Source organism: Stegastes partitus, unplaced genomic scaffold (assembly GCF_000690725.1).
Source record: "Stegastes partitus isolate 25-593 unplaced genomic scaffold, Stegastes_partitus-1.0.2 Scaffold13, whole genome shotgun sequence".
NCBI lineage: Eukaryota > Metazoa > Chordata > Actinopteri > Pomacentridae > Stegastes > Stegastes partitus.
This window is the reverse complement of record NW_007577744.1, coordinates 216,746-236,339: the sequence shown is the minus strand read 5'-3', so window position 1 is coordinate 236,339 and position 19,594 is coordinate 216,746. Positions and strand designations below refer to the sequence as shown.

Sequence of the window (19,594 nt, the reverse complement as noted above, 5' to 3'; positions counted from 1 at the left end):
TAATCATTGGATAAACACAACACGCCACAGAAATAATGTGAATAAAACACTGTTGTATTATTGTTAAATATCATGCTGTTACTGAACACTATGGGTCTTGACACTGTTGTTTTGTGTTGTTGAACAGAGGGAACCCGTGAAGAGTGTTGTGAAGTGCACTTTGCATGCATCCTTTAATTTGCTGCAGTATTCTTTGCTCCTGTTATTGAAGTGGTTTTATTTGTGTTATGACAGTTCAGACGTTAAAAATGCAACCCCGTCTCCAAAAAAAATACACTCCCATACAACTAAACTGCATTCTCAGTTATACATTCAGGGAGACGTATTTTCTCCCACGTTATGTTTGTGATTGTTATACAAATGTGTTTCTACTCAACATATCTTTGCCATTTATTTCATTGCTTTACCGTTGCTCAACGAATCCTACATCAGACTGAGCAGGAGCCATCACCTTGGTAACCCAGTAAATAGATGAAAAGCATCAAGCATGTAGTGAAAGAGTCATATTTTAACCCATTCTATGGTTAAATGAAATAATACAGCGAGTGTTAATAAAAGTTACAAATGCACATAGGTACATGAATCCGATGTTCTGGGTGAAAGTGTTGCTGCTGACTTATGTTCTGAACCTCCGACTGCAGATTTTGTGACTCTTTCAAACTGGAAGCCCTTCCTACTACATCATGGTTCTACCTTCTGGGGAGAAAATCACATTTCTTTCAAAATGTGCCAGAGTACAGCGGTATTGGGATGTAATTTTTGTGAGATAAAGTTGTCTAATCTCTTTCTCTTGTGTTCAATCGCTCGTTCAATCACTCTCTTTGTTGGCTGAGGGGCATATTTTGTGGTATTATCGACTCTTTAAATTTCTCTTGTGCTCGTTTTCTGCCGTCTATGGATTTGAGGGAGGGGGGGAAAGGTGTCACCTCTTGGTGGTCATGCCCCCCCCCCCGCTAAAATGTTGATCATGAAGACATTTTTATTTTTCTCCTGCTTCCTGTGTGTCGCTTCATGTCTCACGTACAAATGGTGTGTTTGTATTTACGATAAATCTTCAGCACACAGCGTTTTGCGAGATATTGCTTTAACAAGGAGTCACTTCAAATGACAAACTAGGTACTGTGTTGACAAAACTGGGTTCTTTTATCAAATACGAGTTCAGTGTCACCACTCTTGGATGTGACCAGACTGCATTCACTTCAGAGGCCACAACACTCCCACTAGGAGAGCCGTAGCATTTTCTAAAGCATTCCCACTTGATAGTAACCAGGAGTCACTCCCAGTCTCGCTTACCTGTCAATACTGTCCTAATCACACATTTGCTGTCCTTTAAACTCTGCTCTCTTCCGATCGATCGGCTCCATTATCTACATTATCAGATAACCATCACCTCTGTCCTGACTCTGACAGCATGACATGTGTCCCAGGAGTAAATGATACCTGCCCGAACGCTTCAGCAGAACATGGAAAGGTGTGCAGGCCTGTAGCAACACACCTTGTGAAAGATGTTGTGACAGTCTGTGAGCCAAAATGTGACAGAATTTATCTGACGCTGAACTTGTTTGATGGGACGGGGAGCAGTTTTGTTCCAGCTGATAGCAATACCAAACTGTGCCAAGTTTCTTGTGCTGTGTCAACTGGACTTGTCTATTTAAAGCAATAACAAAGTCCGCGAGGGCAATAAATGCTAGCCAGATTTTGTCAAAGTAAGCGTTTTGATCAGAGTATGCTTTTTGTTGTTGTTGTAACTTTCTCCATAGTTAGCAGCCTGTCACGCTGCTAATATACTTAGTACTATTACCATCACTGTGTAGAGGTTAGAGGTGCTCAGCAGAGGAGGAGCAGAGCTCAAGAGAGTGCCACCGCACTGTCATCACAGCAAAGAGATCGCTGGAACGAGGCCCACTGCAGTCGACGGGGACGCTCTAGTCAGCCCAGGATGCAACTGTGCTGAGGTGATGAAACACCACTGATGCAGGCGCACTGTGCCAACCAAGCCAGGGAGAGAGGAGCACAATTCATCTCTGTGTTTCTGACGAAGCCATCCTTGGCCATGCTGTCATCACTGCTGCTGAAGCAATATGGATGAACAGAGGTAGAGCCACTGCCCTTATTTCAAAGGACGCATCCCACGGGGTTAAAAGTGCTCCTTGTCTTTTTGTCTTTTGTCTGTGTGTCTTTGTGTGTGCGCATGCGTGTGTGTGTGTACAGCACAAGCAAATTGCAAGTGCATTCAAAGGTATGCAAAAATGAGTAGCTATGACTACACAGTCCCATTAAAAGGAGAAGCGTGTGCGAAATGGTTTTGCAGGTATCACTTGGGGCAATTTCATTTTAACTTCACTGTGAGTGTATATGGTAGAATTCTTTCTATTTCTATCACAACTTCTGCCCCTTATCTTCCTTCTAGACAAAAACTTTTAAAATAGCAGAGATTATTTTTCAATTTTCTACCTTTCCTCGCGGAGAGTATACATTCCCCTGTCCTCATCAACCAGCCAGATATCATATATTCCCCGAGTCTCTGTGCAGTTTAACATTTATATACATGATTATGAATACTTTTGTGGGGTTGAGTAATCGAAGCGAGAAGTATTTCCATAAAACAAGTGTGTAATTACTTATCTGTTTGCCTGTGGTTTTCTCTCAGTGCCACAATCAATTACTCTGTCCTCAGAAATGATAAATAATGAGGAAAGCTTGCGGCTAAACAGATTTTGGAGAGCAAATCCAATATTTCACCTTGGAGAGAATGGAGGAAACAGCTGAAGCAAAATGGATACAGTAATGAGTCCCACGTTGTATCTTAATACGTCTTGGTACACTGTATTGCGCTACTTTTTTTATTTTTTCTTTCAGCAGGGCACGTCTACTTGCACTTGAACACTGGTATTCCAAATATAACGAGCTGAGCTTTTTCATTCTTGTTTTGTTTGATTGTTAGTTAGCGGGACATCTCAACAGGGATGTCATGCATTGAGTTTTTAACGGGGCAGAGTTTCATAACCCCATTGCATTCCTATGAAAAGTTTAATTCGTCATTGTAATTTATTGGGAAGTCAGATTAGTGCCACAAAGGAGTCCAACAACTTAAAAAACAGCTTAATGACCTGGACGAAAGGCACAAACTCTGTATTTAATAGCAATAACAAACAAGAAAATGTTCATGAAAAGGCTTTCTTCGCAGGAATAGCAATTATTTAGGCGTGTTAAAAAAAAAAAAAAAAAATCATATTCTCAGCATGTACCTACTGTTATTCATTTATTTAACCTTTCTGGAGATCTCCTGTTTTGAAAGACTTATTTCAGGACTGCAGTGTTATTTTTGATAAAAGCAATGAGTTAGCTCCTAATAATATAAAAAGACAAAAAAAAAACAAACCTCACAGGGATGCTAATTGAGCGTGGGTTAACCACTGATTTGATGGTCCTTTTAAATACAGAAATTCTGAAGCTCTTGGTGATACACTAATTTATTCTAGACATGCTGTTTCCATGGTTGGTGTGAGCTGAGAATGTTTTTCTATACCTCACACTGTGGTTGAAGCCACAGTTAGGACCGATTGTAAGACTTCTAAATCCACGTCGCCAAGCAGCTCTACAAGCTCCACTGTTATCACAAATGGAAGGAACTGAAACACCTGAACAGAGACCTGTGTGTACCAGTCAGATTTAGATATAATATAAACTCATGGTTTCTAAATTATGTCATTAAAGCCAATTAGAACAGTTACTGTGGAGATGGAATTATGCTATTTCTATAGCTGTTGAATTTATTTATATACTGTTCGTATATTTTTACAGGGGCATCGCACAATTAAAAGTAATTGCACCAGCGTTAGCTCACAGCTAATTTGCATCTGTTGTCCCTGGGCAGGTACGGCAAAAGAGAGCAACCACAGAGCAGTAAATATAATTCATAAAGCAATACGAGGCTTAAAAGTCTGTCAGTGTAAGATAATGAATAAGATCAGTAAAAACAATAAATGAAAGGTAATCACTGGTGGTTGCAATTTTGTGCTGACTTCAGCCAGATCTTGAGGCTGGTTTTAAACACAGCAAAGCTTCCTGCATCTTTAATGTGAGGATGGAATTCCACTTTTTCACTGCTTTAACCGAGAAAGCAAATTGGCTGAAAGCTGTCTCGCTGAACTGAATGTGAGAAAACTAAATGGGCACGATGTCTCTGCATCTTGGAACTAGGCGACACAGGAAATTTTGGCCATGTGACTTTGAAGAATTGTTATCTGAACAGATAGTTCTGATATGTTCATTTATAAAGCATTTCATGTTTGTGCTCATCACTTGTGAACTGGATTCTATCCATGTATGGCACACGTATTTTCGTCTACGTAGCTTTTATCAAAAATTTTTACATTTTGCAGTTTAAAAATGTCATCCAGTCTTTGCTAAATTCTTTATAGAATAATTTTGGATGTAACTGTTTAAAATGTGGGACCTTTCTATGTGGAGCTCGGTGTGGATTTCCCATGTTCTCCCTGTACACAAAGACATGCATTACAGGTTAATAGATGATTCTACATTGGCTGAAGATATGAGCATGGCGGTCTGTTATCTGTGTTTACCCTTTACTGGACTGGATGTGCCCTGCTCCTTGTCCCATGTCAGCTAGGATTGACACAGACTCCACAGGATAGGAGGGTATAGAAAATGGATGGATGAATGTTTAAAACAGGTCTTATTTAGACAGAGCAAAAACAATATTTGATAGAATTCACCAATGTGGGTAAAACTAAAGCAGCAGTGAAATGACCATAACTCCATTGTCACAATTCTTATTTTCCTAATGCTTATTTTTGCACAAAGTCCAAATAAAGGTAGTCATATATCAGGATGATGTATGACTATAAATAGTTTGGTGCAGTGACAAATTGTGAGAATTGGGCAGCGTTGGCAGAAGTGTGCACTTTCTGAATGTTTTCTAGATGAATATGTACTTGAATCAGGGAAGGCAGTTTGCCATCATCTCTAAAAACTCTAAACCAATCAGAGGCTGCACTTTTTCATATTTATTCTTGTTGTCTCTCCGTCTTTCAGTATATCAAACAAGTGTATTTTCAAAAACAAGTGATACACTGCTGATTTCAAGCTAAGGGGATTATGCAAAAAGCATGTCTTTCTTGTACCTCCCAGTTATAAAAGAAAGCTAGATACATCAGCCAAGAGAAAGGGGAAAATGTGCTGTCTTCAGTATTTGTAGATTGCTTTTGGCTAAAAAGAAGAAAATAGAAGGCAACATCCTCTGGAAATTTCTGTCAGAACCTGATGAAAGAAAGCGACTGAATTTTCAAGTGACTGTAGCCTGTAGCTCTGGCAATGGACAGGCGTCATCGCTGTGTCCAATCACATCTATTGTGCAACTTGATTCTCTGAATTGCATGAACTATTGTAGCTGTGTCCCATAATAAGAGCTGCATTGATTAATGATGCCATGACGATAGTAACCGATAGATTAAAAAGCAGGCTATAGCTCTCCTGCTGGGTGCCGGGCTGTTTAATTAGTAAACCGAAGAGGAAATCAAACTGAAAGCAAAATCAATAGTTGGGGAAAACGTGGGGTAGTGCAGAGAGAGTATGGCTTACATCACAAGCCTACAACAACCAGTGTATGTCACAAGAGAAATAAACAGTAAGGACTCAATGCATTCAAGGGCAAGGACAGTTGAGCGTTGGATGACTATTGTTTGCATCATATTCGCACTAATATGAAAAATTCAGTTCTCAGCTCAGATCAAACCTGTGATACCTGAAGAGATGGAAGCCAAGCGAAACGCATCAGGGTGCCGGTTGGGGGCCACGGGTTCATACGGAGATGAGTCTTCCATGTCTCCACCTGAAACAGTAAAAATAGAGATTCACTCAAGTCATTAGGAAACATGCATTATACAGAAATACATGTAAAAACACAAGACGTTATTGGTGATTTGAAATTGTGCAGGTCTCTGTTGAGCTTCAAATAAATAAAAAAAACACTGAAAGGTAAAATAAACTGAGGATTACAATGTAAAATGACTGACACAGGAAATGATTATGAAGAATAATTTAGAGTAAATGTTGTTGTGTTTTTTTTCTTTTTCTTTTCTTTTCTACTTTGCGTTACTGATATCCTGGGTTATTTTATGGATTGTACAGCACAGGCAAAAACAAGCCTTGGCTTCAGCCTGTTCTTTTATCGGGTACAGACCTCTTAATTTTGAGAAAAAAAAATGTAATACTTTGTCAGCTGAATGCACACAAACTGTAGATTGTAACTGAAATAAACCATTCATTCATTCATCCATTCATTCATTCATTCATTCATTCATCCATTCATTCATTCATTCATTGGCAAACTAAATGTTTTATTCCCTTGAGTTTAAATGTATTATTATACTCAAATGAGTTTCTTTCCCAGTATTGGCTGACCAACAACTGACTCAGACGAGTGTTTTGTTGTTGTTGTTTTTTTTTATATGGAAAACAGTATGTTCATCATGATCAAATTATGTCCTTTTGGAGAGAGTATTTGTTCCTGCAGTGGGTTGATTCGAGGGAGTAGCCGAAGGACTAAAGCGCAAGCATTGTATCTTCCCTGCTAACAATGTGTTGCTGGAGCTGTTTGTAAAAAAGAAAGAAAAAAAAAATTAAAGAAAAAAAAAAAAATCAAATTAGCACTCAACTGACTGAGTCTCTCCCATGTGCCTGCTTCTCTGTAGGCCCTAATCCCACATTTAAAATTCATAGCCATTCGGTGTGATTGAGACAAACCCTCCAGTGTGTAATAGCTTTGCATTCTGATCCTAACAGAAACACAGTGCGGGTGTTGTGAGGGAGGCTTGGAGGCCCGCTGCTACAAATGAGAAAATCTGAAACCTGTTGGTACAAGACTGCGCTTCCAGGACAACCAATCAGTACAACCGATCAATAGATAGAGTACATTTAGTTTATCAACATGCTGCTCGGATGTTTTCGAAAAAGATGATGCAAGCTGATAAAACGTTGTCTTCTGGCTGCGGCGATAATAGGTAAACCTATTGTGGAAGGAGGTGTATGTAAGTGTGTTTGTGTGTTTGCCAGTATGTACAGTATTGAGGTGTTGATGTATTGTGTATACATACAGTGAACAACAGATGCAGAAATCAGAAATTAAAGCCACAAAAACATCAGCTGGGGAATGACATTCATAGGAAAAGAAATTAAGTTGAATTTATTCATTAAAAAGCACACAAAAAAAATCCATAGAGTAAAGAAAACCAACCTACGACTTGTGTCACTGCTTTATGTGTAGCTCAACATCATCCCTTTTCATCAATATTGACAATCATAACAAAATGGAGCGGCTCAGTTGGCCATTTTCTGAGCACATATAGCTATTGACATCTGGCTCAGTTCAAAGTTGTGTGCTTGGTGGGAGAAGAAAAAAAAAAAGGAGCAGCGGAGAAGACACAAAGGAGAGAAACATAAAAGACATACAAAGACAGACAAAATCGCAGAGGGAGAAAGAAACAACACAAAGAGCAACAGAATGAATGTTTAAAGACCAAATTACCTGAATCCTTGAAGGTTGTGTATAAATATATCCAGTATATAGGTGTCTTTTTTTTTCTTCTTCTTTTTATTCATGTATTTATTTCAAGCTGTCTGTGCATTACAATCATCCCTGTTCATGCTGGTCTTTACATTTATATCAAGCAAAAGGGACTTGAGAGGCTCCAGGACTCGAGATCTCTCATTATGTCTAATTACACTTCAAAAACTATAATGTTCTGAAGCCTTTTAAGAACTCAAGACTACCACTTACACAGCAAACATCCACCTTAACCCTCTCATGTCTTCTTTCCAGCAACACCCACCTCTATTGTGTATTTTAAATAAGAGGCAAATATTCGTACATCGTCCAAGTGCAGCAAGAACAGTTTGTACGCGACAGAGCAAAGCGGAATAAAGAATGCCCTTTCTTTTGCCAAAAGCCAAACATCTTGTTGTAAAGGTTGCTCACCATTTTGTTCAGGCAGCATCTTACGGGGAAGCTTCGCTGCGCAATCAGTTGGGAATCAAACAACGTTAATTCACATTAAATTTCAGAAGAAGAGCCGTGCAGCCGTGTACTGTGGTGATCCTATGAAACAATAATATCAAACCGCAACAGTAGCTGTAGTTAATGAATTTAAAAAGCTTATTTACATGGGCGTTACAAGCCGTGCTGAATCATAAAATTGCAAATCACACACACCCCGAGGATGTGAAAAAAAAGACCCACAGCAGGAGGCCTTGTTGTACTTTTAAAAAAACTGCTCTTTGACAGTCACCCTGGACCCAATTATGCATTCATCAAGTAATAGAAAATTCTTCCCAGCTGTTTAGTGATAAGATGTTTTTTAGCCGCAGGGCAACAACTTATCGCTGTAATTAAGCCTCCGTTTGACTTCATTTGCTCTGACAGTATGGAGCATGACCGGCACAGCTCAGACACACAATCAGGTCTTTCCCTGGTTATAGCATGAGAAGAATACTGCTCTTAAATGGATTCACAGTTTTCTCCTTTGCCATGAGGGGTTTTATGAAGCCGTTAGGCACCATCACTCATCCTTTTCATATGCATTATCAATGAAGTTAAACTCCTGAGGTGATGGAAACTGTCCTATAGATTTTTCAGTGACATTCTTGGCAAACAGTTTATGGCTGGAAGCAAAGTCAATTTTAATAATTGTCATTCACCCAGTGTCTTTAAAGGTGCCTTATACTGATTGTCCCCCAGTTGAATATTTATTCTATCTTGTTGCCTATTTTTTGCTTCGGGCAATGCAGAAAAAGGTCCTCACAGTAGTGCTACGTGTTACGTCTTATTCATACAATAACAATATATAACAGAACTGCTTCTGTTCTTATATTAATTACAGCAAAAGCTTAGCCTAGGACGAGCAGCCTGGAGCACAGCTGGAGGTCTTTTACAGAGCCCTGCTGGCTGTTGCGCAAAACTCAGCTGGTAACAAAAGGTGACCGAGCTTTCGCTGTTTTGGTCTCTGAAAGTTTACAAAGTAGTGAGTTGTCTGTGGAGCTGATGCTCGCCAGGCCAATCTGCTTTGAAATCACGCCTTAAAGCACGCTTGTAATATAGAACTGCATCAGAGGGAAACGCTGGAATATGGGAATTCACGTTTTTATTACATTAGGATAAAATGCGTTAATCTTTCCTCTCAACTTCCTCCCATTATGCGCTCATTTCAACAACGAAAAAGATAAAGCTACGTGATACCACAAATGTGTCTCTGTCTCTCTCTCTTCTTTTTTTTCTTCTTCTTCTTTTTTTTCAAATTGGACTTTAACAGAACACAAGTTGAGGCATAAATTCAGTTAACGGCTCAGCTTTTGAAGTGATATTGACATTTTAAACTCAATTTCAAAGCATACAAATAGAATATTGGATTAGCTCAGAATAATATTTCAAGTCACAATTCCAATCCAGCGTGGTGTGATGGGCAAACACAGCTGAGAAAATGAGTGCGGAAATTTTTCAGCCTTCCCTTCGGCTATGTGGTCGTAATATTAATAGAAAACGTCACATGCTCACTTACCTAAATCATCTCTGTGCTAGGTGTCAGGTGCCAAATGTGGAATATTGAGAGGTAAAAACACCAATTGCTCATTTCTCCTCTCTTTACTCAGTTTGGATGCCACACAAGTGAAGGACTTAATAGAAAATTCCACCATTTTTTGAATGCTTCCAACAGCTTAAACAATCGATATAAAGCAGCTTACATATTTACTGTAGACATGATTAGTGCTGCTATACAGATAAACTGCTAACTAAGAGATGGCTGTATAGAATGTGTCGGATTTGTGCTTTGAATTCCTCCATATGGAAGCCAGGAAAAAAAAAAAGCAAAAAATAAAAAAAAGCAAGCAGCTATTTCTCGATGCAGAGAGTTAAAGAGAGTGACAGGCAGCAAGAGAAAGAGCTCACCGACCCCAGTAGTTGACTTCTATGATGCACATTCATTCAGCATCGCTGTGCATCTTTCTGCCAGGAGTGAGTCTTAATGCGCACATCACGACAGTATTCAGTGAGCAGAATGGCCCGTCACTCACTCTGGCCTCTGATCGAGAGCCTGAGAACTCACTCTGCTATAAAAGGCTAATCTAAACCCCTCTACTGGGCCCTCATTTCAGCCGCACTGTCACACTCCATACCGGCCTCACCGTGAATGGGAGTCATCTCAGGCAGTTCACCTTACAGTATAGAAAATCATTAGACAGATTTACGAGGACAAACACCGCCTGTTTTGTCATCATATTTCACTGATCCTTTTCACATTTTGGGATGAGAGATGAAAGGGGAGACAGAGGGATGAAAAGGACAAGGGAGGTGGGGGGAAAGTTCTGAAAGAGTTCATCGATCGCATCCAGAAGCTATCGACAGGTCCCTTCCTCTGATGATGAAGTAGCCACCTAGCGAGTGCCGTTTGGTCTCCAGCGCAGAGGGGGAGAAAGCAGAGAGGACATACTCAGCATGCAGGAGCCTGCTCCCCCTATCCCCTGACATGCAGGGCAGGCTGGAAAAATGTTCTGCTTATGACAGTGGATGGCTAAGGTAATGGCCGGTGACTGCTACCATTGCTCATAGTAATGATGGTTTCACCCAGGAATACTGTGTACCTTTGCCACCTCCCCTCCTCCTCTGGAGTTCCTCCCCATGACTCTCTCTTTCTTCCTCTCACTCTTTCATTCTTTGGTTTTCTCTGCCTCTCTCTTAAATTTCTTCTTCCCCCCCATCGTTTATCTACCGCCCTGTCCTCTCCTCCTGTCTTCCCTCTCGCTCTCTCCATTACTCCTCTCCCCTCACCTCTGTCTGTCACGATGTGCACAGCATTTCTCACACTGTCCGTTTCATGTAACTTCCACCAACATTAGGGGCTGACTTGTGGTATTAGAATGATGCAGCGACATATTCAGCAGATGACCTTTGCAATGCTGACATTCATAAAAATTGAGAAAATAAATCATTTCACCAAACTGTGTGGTGTTCTTGTCATTTCGTGTGAAGACACAGGCTCTTCCACAATGAGCGAGCTAGAACAAACTGGTGTGGAGCGCTGATGGAGCTCTCCTTTCTCTCTCTGCGGTGGAAGTTAGCTCAGCTAATTAAACTGCTCTGAAAGGTCCTCACAAAAGTTCTTCGATTCCAACTTTGAGACCCAGGATGTGATTTCACAGCCGAGGCTATAAAATAATGTATGTCGGAGGTGTGGAACTTATCGTTTAAATTAGCAATTCTACAGCAAACTACTACTGCAAGGCTATATTCACATGAGGCCCAAGGCACAACTGAAAGAGAACCACAGCCACCTATACAATATCCCAGCGTGTAGCAGCCAATATTTCTTTCTTAGTAATTACTTCTTTTATAGATTCAAACTGCTATATAGACCCCATTGCCTAACACCAACACAGGCCCACTCAGAGCAGAAACCACCCATTATCCATCAAGGACGGCCACATTGACGCATTGAATTCACCTGCCATTTTCCGTTAGAAAACACAATTACCAGGGTTACTGTTAGCGCTATAACTGATGATTCAAAGATTGGCATTATAACACCCCTTATCCGGGCTTTTTAAGCTAAACCGGCCAGTGCAGTAGCCTAAAGGCAGGCAATAGTAATCAAAGAGGCAATCTGAACCACCACTGTAGCTACAGGACTTTGATATTCAAACATGTTCACATGGGTAAGGGAGGCGCTTTGCGACATAAAGTGTTGCAGAAACGTAGCTGCGAACCCCTGCTGAAATGTGCCAACGTGCGCTTTCTGCTGATGCTTCAAGAGGACACAACAAGCAACACTTGATGATGGTAATGAATCACATTGTTGTCCCTCTGTGAAGGCACTCTGTACTGTAAGTGTTTTCTCTGCACCGTTTCAACACACACATTGTCAACTTTGAAACACCTTTCCCCTTGTTTGTTATGACCAATGCAATTTACAGTCACATCTAATGGACACGGTGCACACTGCAGCTCGAGGGCTCTACAGCCTTACAGTGAGTCTGGTTTGACTCGGTGAAAGATTAACTTTTTTTTACTTTTGCTTTCAAGTGCGTATGACATTTTCGGCTATCAGACTGATGGAGCGGTGAACTCTCACAGGAAAGAGAGGTGAGAGAAGTGCATGTCGCACACTTCAGCACAGAGGTTTAAAGCATGAACACTGTTTCATGACTCCAAGACTCACAGGAGTCCATCTGTCATTACACTGATGACACACCATGTGAAGGCGCATTGTCCAGGGAAGAAGTGTTGCTGATGGCTCGCCACTGGTGGCAATTATCAGCAAGTAATTAATTCAAGCAGACATCCGATATTCCCTTTTGTGGAAAAAATAAATTAACTGAAGTGAGAAAAGAGCAACTGGTTGAGTTGTTTTGTTATTTTTTTCTGCCTGCTATCTGGTCTACGTAGCTCATTGTTATCACGACGACTCGTTTCAAACCTAAATGTCCTGTTTTACAATACAAAAAAAGAGTCTTGCTTTAGCTTACAGTGCTAATATAACAATTTTAAAGCTGAGTTCTATAAAGTGGAAAGAAAAAAATATGAAGCAGCAAAGTAATGAATTTGAAGAAGCAAAACCTTCCAAGGTTGTTTTGAACGTCTGAATGACTGATACTCTTTACATGTTAGTACAGCCACTGGAATGATTTACATGGCAAATTTACATAATACTACGCGATACTGTCCTTCAGCTGGAAAAGTCCATTTGATCTAGGAAATAAAAATCATCCAGATAAAGGATGCGGTAATCTCCCTTGATACTGACATCTCTGATTCAAGTACCGACCCCCCAGACTTGCTCAGTGCTTGATGTTCTGGAAGTGCTCTTTCCTTGATTCACACATGAAAAAATGTGTGGCTTCGCGGTGACGATGGGATCTTAATTCAAACCAAATGAAAGAAGTGATTCTGCAAACTTGGATTATGCACAATTTTATTTATTTTTTAATTTAATTTCAATTTCCGCACCTTTTTGGAAAGAATATTATGAAGAAATGATTCTGTTTGATGATCATGTTCAAAAGAGTTTCAAGTAAAACTTGCAAGTCTTACGAAGGTAGCCTAATAATGGATGTCGTCAAATCAAACCTCAGCAGTATTTATGTATTTATTCATTTTTGGATCCATAAAGCCAAAGATCTTAAATAAAATTTTCTCTGAAAAAAACCCACAAACCTTTTCTGTGTACCCGCTTTGCCGTTTAGTGTTTATTCACTGTAGGTTCACATGTTCAAAGACGTGCTTTTAATTGAGCTATTTGCAGCATTCACTTGGTTCCATGTCTGCAATCAAGAATATTAGTGTATGCACTCACTAAGTTAGTTGGTTAGCCTTGCCTGAGGCAGCTGAGGATCTGTGTGCTGTTTGCACAGGACTGGTCTGGGAGCAGGCTGTTGTATTAATCCCAGTCCATCCACGGTCAACATCAGCTTTCGCAGGCAAAATGGTTTAGCCCTCAAGCTTACAGACCAACTTCTGGTTGGCCGCTGGTCAACATGGGTCAAAAAAAACAAGAAACATACCAAGTTTCAGCTGAGGTGAGATTTCTTAATGCCCTTCTACACTGTTTGACACTATACTGGCCTTGGTGTATTGACAGAATGTCTAAATATGTTTGTCCTTAAGCCATCAACCATACAGCTCCTCATACAGAGGATATCACATCGGTAAAAACTACATGGACCTTTTACTAAGTCCTCTTCTGCCTGCGTGTTAGTCATCTGTCACCTTTCACCTTTTCTAGCTCCACCGCTTTCAATCCCGTGCATCTCTTCACATGTTTTTCTCTCACACGCTGGTGTGCCCTTCATCGCTCCATAACAACATGAGTACAATAAATCTTAAAAGCTACATTACACAATATATAACCTAAAAACTACATCAAAACCTTCCTGCTATGCCCACAAACGATTTTTAAAGTGGTTTAGCACCATTTCAAGAGGGTCTGGTGGGATTCAGCCTTTCGTGTTTGTTTCCAGAGATGGATGTTGTACATAGATTGTTTCCAGTTAACAAAAGCCTGCTTGACTGCACAATAGATCGTGATTAGATTAAAGCTGCACTGTAAGAGCTTTTCGTTCGTGTTAAAGCGGGTTTTATCTCCAAGGGCGACAGGGCCAGAGCGGGACACTGCTGAGGAGCATTCTTCGGAAAGAAACACATGGTCAGTGAAGGGCGTATTGCAGACGTGAGAGGTCTCTATCCCTGACAGCCAGACAACTTAGATTCAAACACAAACACTTTGACTGATGCTGCTATTTGTTAAGGAAGAGGGGAGTATGAATGAGGCACGGAGGGAGAACAGAAAGATCATTACATAGGAGAAAGGGTTAGAAAAAGAGAGAAAGACAGGAGGGGAGACAGAAGGCCTGGGGAGCATCCATGTCATTACATTTCCCTTGAACTCATGTCAGGGACCCTCTGCTGCCATCAGTCTGATGAAGTGTAGCTGGTGCTATGAGCAGTCAGCCTGCCGAATCACTTCACGGATCACCACACAAAAGCCCCGAATGCTCAAAGCTCAGAGACTTTGCAACGTTTCCACCATTACCCCACGTGTCAAAACGGCTGAGTACATTATGTCCTCCATGTTTACATGGACACTTGACTTCAGTCACAGAGACTTTGACCACGTGTGCAGACGTTACAAAATGTCACTCCTGCGTTAGGATTCCCCTTTAGGCTGTTCCCACCAAGTGGAGAAAGTGTTGTTCCCCCAAGGATGAACCAAGAGTCAATGCGGTTTCTTTATGCTCTTCAAATATACTGCAATGTAAAAACCAAAGGGTTGCAATGTTACAACAAGAGTGCGATTTTATGTCCCGCTTAAGTGGACACTGAAGGACCTGTGTGCTATACAAATGTAACGTAATTACATGGTAAAATGGAACACTTTAGGTGAAAACCAATAAGTCTACCATATCAGGTCTACCTAATGTAATCCCATTATGCCTCCATTATATTTGAGAGGGGGTGAGGAAAGTAGGAAAGCATATATTTTTCATCAGGGGCTTCTGGGTATCACTGTAAGAGGACATCAGGGAATAAGGCATCATCAGTGGGTGTGGTGTACATCCCTCTTGTCTTTGCTCGGAAAATACAAAGGTACTCGAGATCAGAAGATTCGTTGGAAAGAAATGTTCTAATGCGGAAGGATTTTCAAAGTCATACACATTAGTAGCAATAAAAGCATGTTACACAGCTACTGTCACAGAATATTTGTTGCAGCGGTGAACATGCATCTTGGTGTGGGTGTGCCATGTTGCACTTTATATTGATGTTTTTATGTATTATAAATGTTCTTGATGTAAGATGTATTTTGTTACCATTAGCTGGCTGTTACTTTAACTCAAATAAACAATATTCTGTATGTTAATTCTGTGTTCTGTATGATGTTGTGCATTTATGAGGGGTCTTCAAATAAACCCACTTGGTATTCAGCCTCTCCCTGCGCTGTAAATTCTTTGTTGATGCCTACTTGACCATGAGGCATATAAAGATTCCTGCAAGATGCATTCAGTTATAACATCACTGAACATGATGTAAGTTAGATTCACATCTACAGAGAGAATGCAGAAAGAAACGAATGACTCTGAGGACCCAGACTGTTCATAATAAGCTGACTGGCCAAAACCTGAAAAAGCAAGTGCTGATTTCACATGAATGTAGAGTTACAAAGAACCTGCATAACTCAAAGATGCATTAACATATTACTGAACATGAAATTGACACACCGTAAACAATGATGCATTGCAATCTGAATTTTCTGAGCCCATGAAACCATCTGCCTCCTACCTTCAGTGAGTCCCATGTGGATGGTCCAGTAGTTCTGCAGACACTGCAGCTCCTTCTTCATGCCCCTCTTGCAGCGGCAGTCATACAGAGGGCTCACCAGCAGCACTTCCAAGGCAGCCTGGCACTCCCTGTTGTTATCCAGCATGGCTTCCTTCTCCTTGCCCACAAGGCACTGGCGCATCACCCGGTACCGAGAGCTGCAGTAAGGGTTCTGGTTGCACATGTCACTCGCCTGGATGCAATCCACCCATTCTGGCTGGGCTCCAGGCCCAGATGCGGTGCTTGGAGATCCTGGAGCACCGCTGGCCAAGGACACAGACAGAGCTGAGGGGCCATCCCAGGAACTCGCTGCCTCATCTAGGTGGGGACAAGGAGAAAGATGCGGGGGTGACAAGAGGCCCTGAACACTGCAAATGCATGTGTGTGTGAGGAATTTTGTGTTTGTTTGTGTGTCCCTGCAAGTGAAAGTGTATGTCCTAAACCTGCTTTCTTATTTGCTTTGTTCATGCAACAAGTAGTATGTGGGACCCAAACAGGTTTGATCGCCTTTTACATGCCCATACGCGCCAAAGCATCTTTTGGCATGACAACCACCTATTATCTTCCTGATGCACACTAGCTTTTGACACGTCTATGCTGGAGCTTGTTATGTCTCATTTGGTTATACCGAGTGATTTAACCTGCTTACCTGAACTGCTTTTAGTGCATCTAAAAACACCCAAAATAAAACAAACTAGACTGCACCTTCTTATTAAATCTAATCAAATGAAGGACTCAGCCATTGAAGAATATCTAATTATCTTGTGTCGAGCGAGCGTCTAATCAAGAACTACTCTTAATTTGCATCTAGGTAAGCAGAAAATGAGCTTACATTGAGTAAACAGTGATGCATGGAGCAGAGACTGAGGTGTTGCCATTTGACAGGAGTCGAGATTCAAACGCACCTTCGCACACAAACCTAAGTGCAGAGAGTTCTGGTGAAATGACAAGAGAGACCCCTTGTGGTGATGCTGTGCACTGAGCTCAGCAGACACCGGAGGGTTCTACATGAGTCTGAGAGCAACGGGTACGAAAAGAGTTACATGAAGTTAAGTGTAATATCACTGTATCAGTCAGATGATTCCGATGGGAGTATTGGCGTTTTATGGAAGACAATGAAAATCGGGGTGATGATGATGATGATGATGATGGACGTGATGATGATGATGGTGATGATGATGATAGTGTTTTTTTCCCTCATATTCAACCAACCAAATCCAACTCTATGACATAAAAAGAAAAAAGAAAAACCCTCAGGGATTTCTCTTACTGACTGAAATCTGTATTGTACTGTTACAATAATGACCTCTTTATTTCCTCCCTGGAAGCTGCGGGTGTTTCATTGGATCCAATAGAAGCGATTGACTTCGCATAGACCAAGTTCGATTTGTAGCTATGGGTGAAAATTAAACATAATCAAATCCAACCATCCGGCTAGAGGCTGAATGCTCATCAGAATTTCACTGCACATAATATTTTTTTTATTATTCTTATTTTAAAAAGCGCAATAACCTTATGCCCTCAAAACAACTCTTGCGTGAGAAAAGTGGCCACATACCAGAAAATTCTCCCTGACAATTGCCACTGATGTGATCATTTATCTGTGACCCGCAAAATCCACAATTTGCACACAACTGCAGGCCTGCGTTTTATTTTAATGTTTTTTTTTTTTCTTCTTCTGCATGTGTCACTTCTTACCTAAGAGCAGGAGAGAGACGCAAACGCACATCCACACTGTGACAGACTTCATGTTCAGGCAAGAAAGATGAGTTGGGGTCCGATTAGACTAATATTTCCACCTTTTTAAATTTTTTAAAAGATTAATTCCTCTCTCCGGATCCTTGACCCAGGCTAACTGTGAAAAAAAGAAGCAATATCCTCATTCAAATCCAAAATAAACACATTCGAGACCAAAGAGAAAAAAGAAAAAAGAAAAAAAGAGAAAATCCTCGACTCCCAACAAGATAATAATCCACAATTTTTCTTTTTGGAATAATACACTAAAGCACGACGCAGAGAAAAAATAAAAAAATAATAAAAAAAATCCTCTGATACTGGAGGGGGAAAAAAAACAATCAAAATCAAATGCCAATCAACCAATCAATCAGTCAGTCAATCCATGAAAGCAGTTTCTCAGGGTCCGTCTGCGCTGCGTTCATACCGACAAACTCCTGAGACTTGATCTCTCCGCATTCTAAAAGGGCTCAGACTGGCCGCTCCAAATGCCCCCTTTGGAGATAATTTGTCCCTGAAAACAGTCCTTAAACTGGCGCAAAACGATCTGTCAGCTCTCCCAATATCTCTAACGAGGTAGAAGAACTCATCTGAAAGTGCTCCAGAGCGCTGACTGGATTTTTTCTCTCTCTCTCTCTCTCTCTCTCTTCCCACCACTGTGCTCCCCTTCAAACCAAAAAAAAAAAAAGCTGTGCGCTCCTCTGGAGGGGAGTGAACGCTCCTTTTTCACTGACTGCATGCGTGTCGAGGCATCACAGCACTTTTATAAAGAAGGAGCTCCTGCGGGCCGGCAGAGGGCGCCCTGGGGCGGTGGGTGGGTGGGTGTTCTCATTGGAAAGCGCGGCACACTGTCAACACAGAGGTCCAATAATAAATATTACCCTACAGGAAAAAAATCACCGCGATATTCTTGTAATTTTCCTGCTGGGAGGAGATGCACCTGTGGTCCTCAGTATGTGGAATTATAGTGACCTCGGTTGGCCTGTGTGGTGTGGCTTTGATTTCCTGTGGTGGTGCTTGCTATAGGATTTTCTATGAAAGCCCATACATTTTGTGAAAAAAAAAAATGACTTCAGTGATTCATAATATCCTTCTTGGCTGATTACTATCTCCTTCATGGGGGAGTCTTTACGGTTCTGCTCAGTATTCAGCTGTAGGAGGGAGAGAGGATGCAACCGCAACAGATCAAGGAAGGAATTAGGGTAGTGTATTGGATACTTGCACTCGTGGCAGGAGCATCCAGTCAGCCAACACAGAGAATCTTTTATTCAAGACTCGAGCAAGGTCACCATCCAATTCATTTTTTTTGGCTGACATCAGGGTTTCATTCCCACAACCCATAGACTATTTGCAAATGATTCTTAGGGATAGGGTTCAAAGGTGGACTCAACAATGATGATGAAAATGTCACCATTCATTTCAGCAATATCCCAACACTTCACATAACATCTGTGTTTCCTCCTATCTGGAAAAAAAAAAAAGATTCTTTTTAGAAAAAAAAAAAATGCGCACAATGTCTCGTATTATATTTATGCTCTGAGGAAATAGCTTAGCCTGCAACCCGCAGAATCTGCCATTTTTCAAAGTGGCTTCACATTAAACAAAATGACTTTGTTGTGCATCATCGCTTAAATAGTGCCCAGAATGTCATAAATCTTTGCAAATCTTGAAAACAAAGTCTCTATTTAGAAGCTGTGACAGTGACAAACTGCAAGGCCACTGGCTCATAATGATGTTTGACTGTCAGCCCAGGCTTCCATCCAAGAGGGAAAACAGCTCGCCCCTATAATGGCAACATCAGCCTCATTCTGCCTATATTGGCCCGGGCTTATTCTCGTCTCTCGAGTTTGAAGTTGCTGTCATTATGAGGACACTGTAAAGTATCATCCACCGTCGTGAATACCCTGCAACTGTGCCGAATTAGTGCTGCAGTGGCTGCTTTGGTACATCCTTCACGTGTTTTTAGGCAGAAGTGGA

At 41.0% G+C, this 19,594-nt stretch overlaps 1 protein-coding gene across 1 annotated transcript in view; it reads right to left on the bottom strand.

Moving 5' to 3' along the window:
• LOC103362151 (GDNF family receptor alpha-2-like) overlaps window positions 1-18,290 on the bottom strand; it is a 48,813-nt gene extending 30,523 nt beyond the window's left edge. The window contains exons 1-3 of the mRNA XM_008288437.1: window positions 17,582-18,290; window positions 15,845-16,201; window positions 5,768-5,854 (exon numbers count right to left, since the gene is read on the bottom strand). Of these exons, the coding sequence (XP_008286659.1) occupies window positions 5,768-5,854; window positions 15,845-16,201; window positions 17,582-17,633 (496 nt within the window). The 5' untranslated portion in view covers window positions 17,634-18,290. The remainder of the gene's footprint in view (window positions 1-5,767; window positions 5,855-15,844; window positions 16,202-17,581) is intronic.
• Window positions 18,291-19,594: the final 1,304 nt, after the last annotated feature.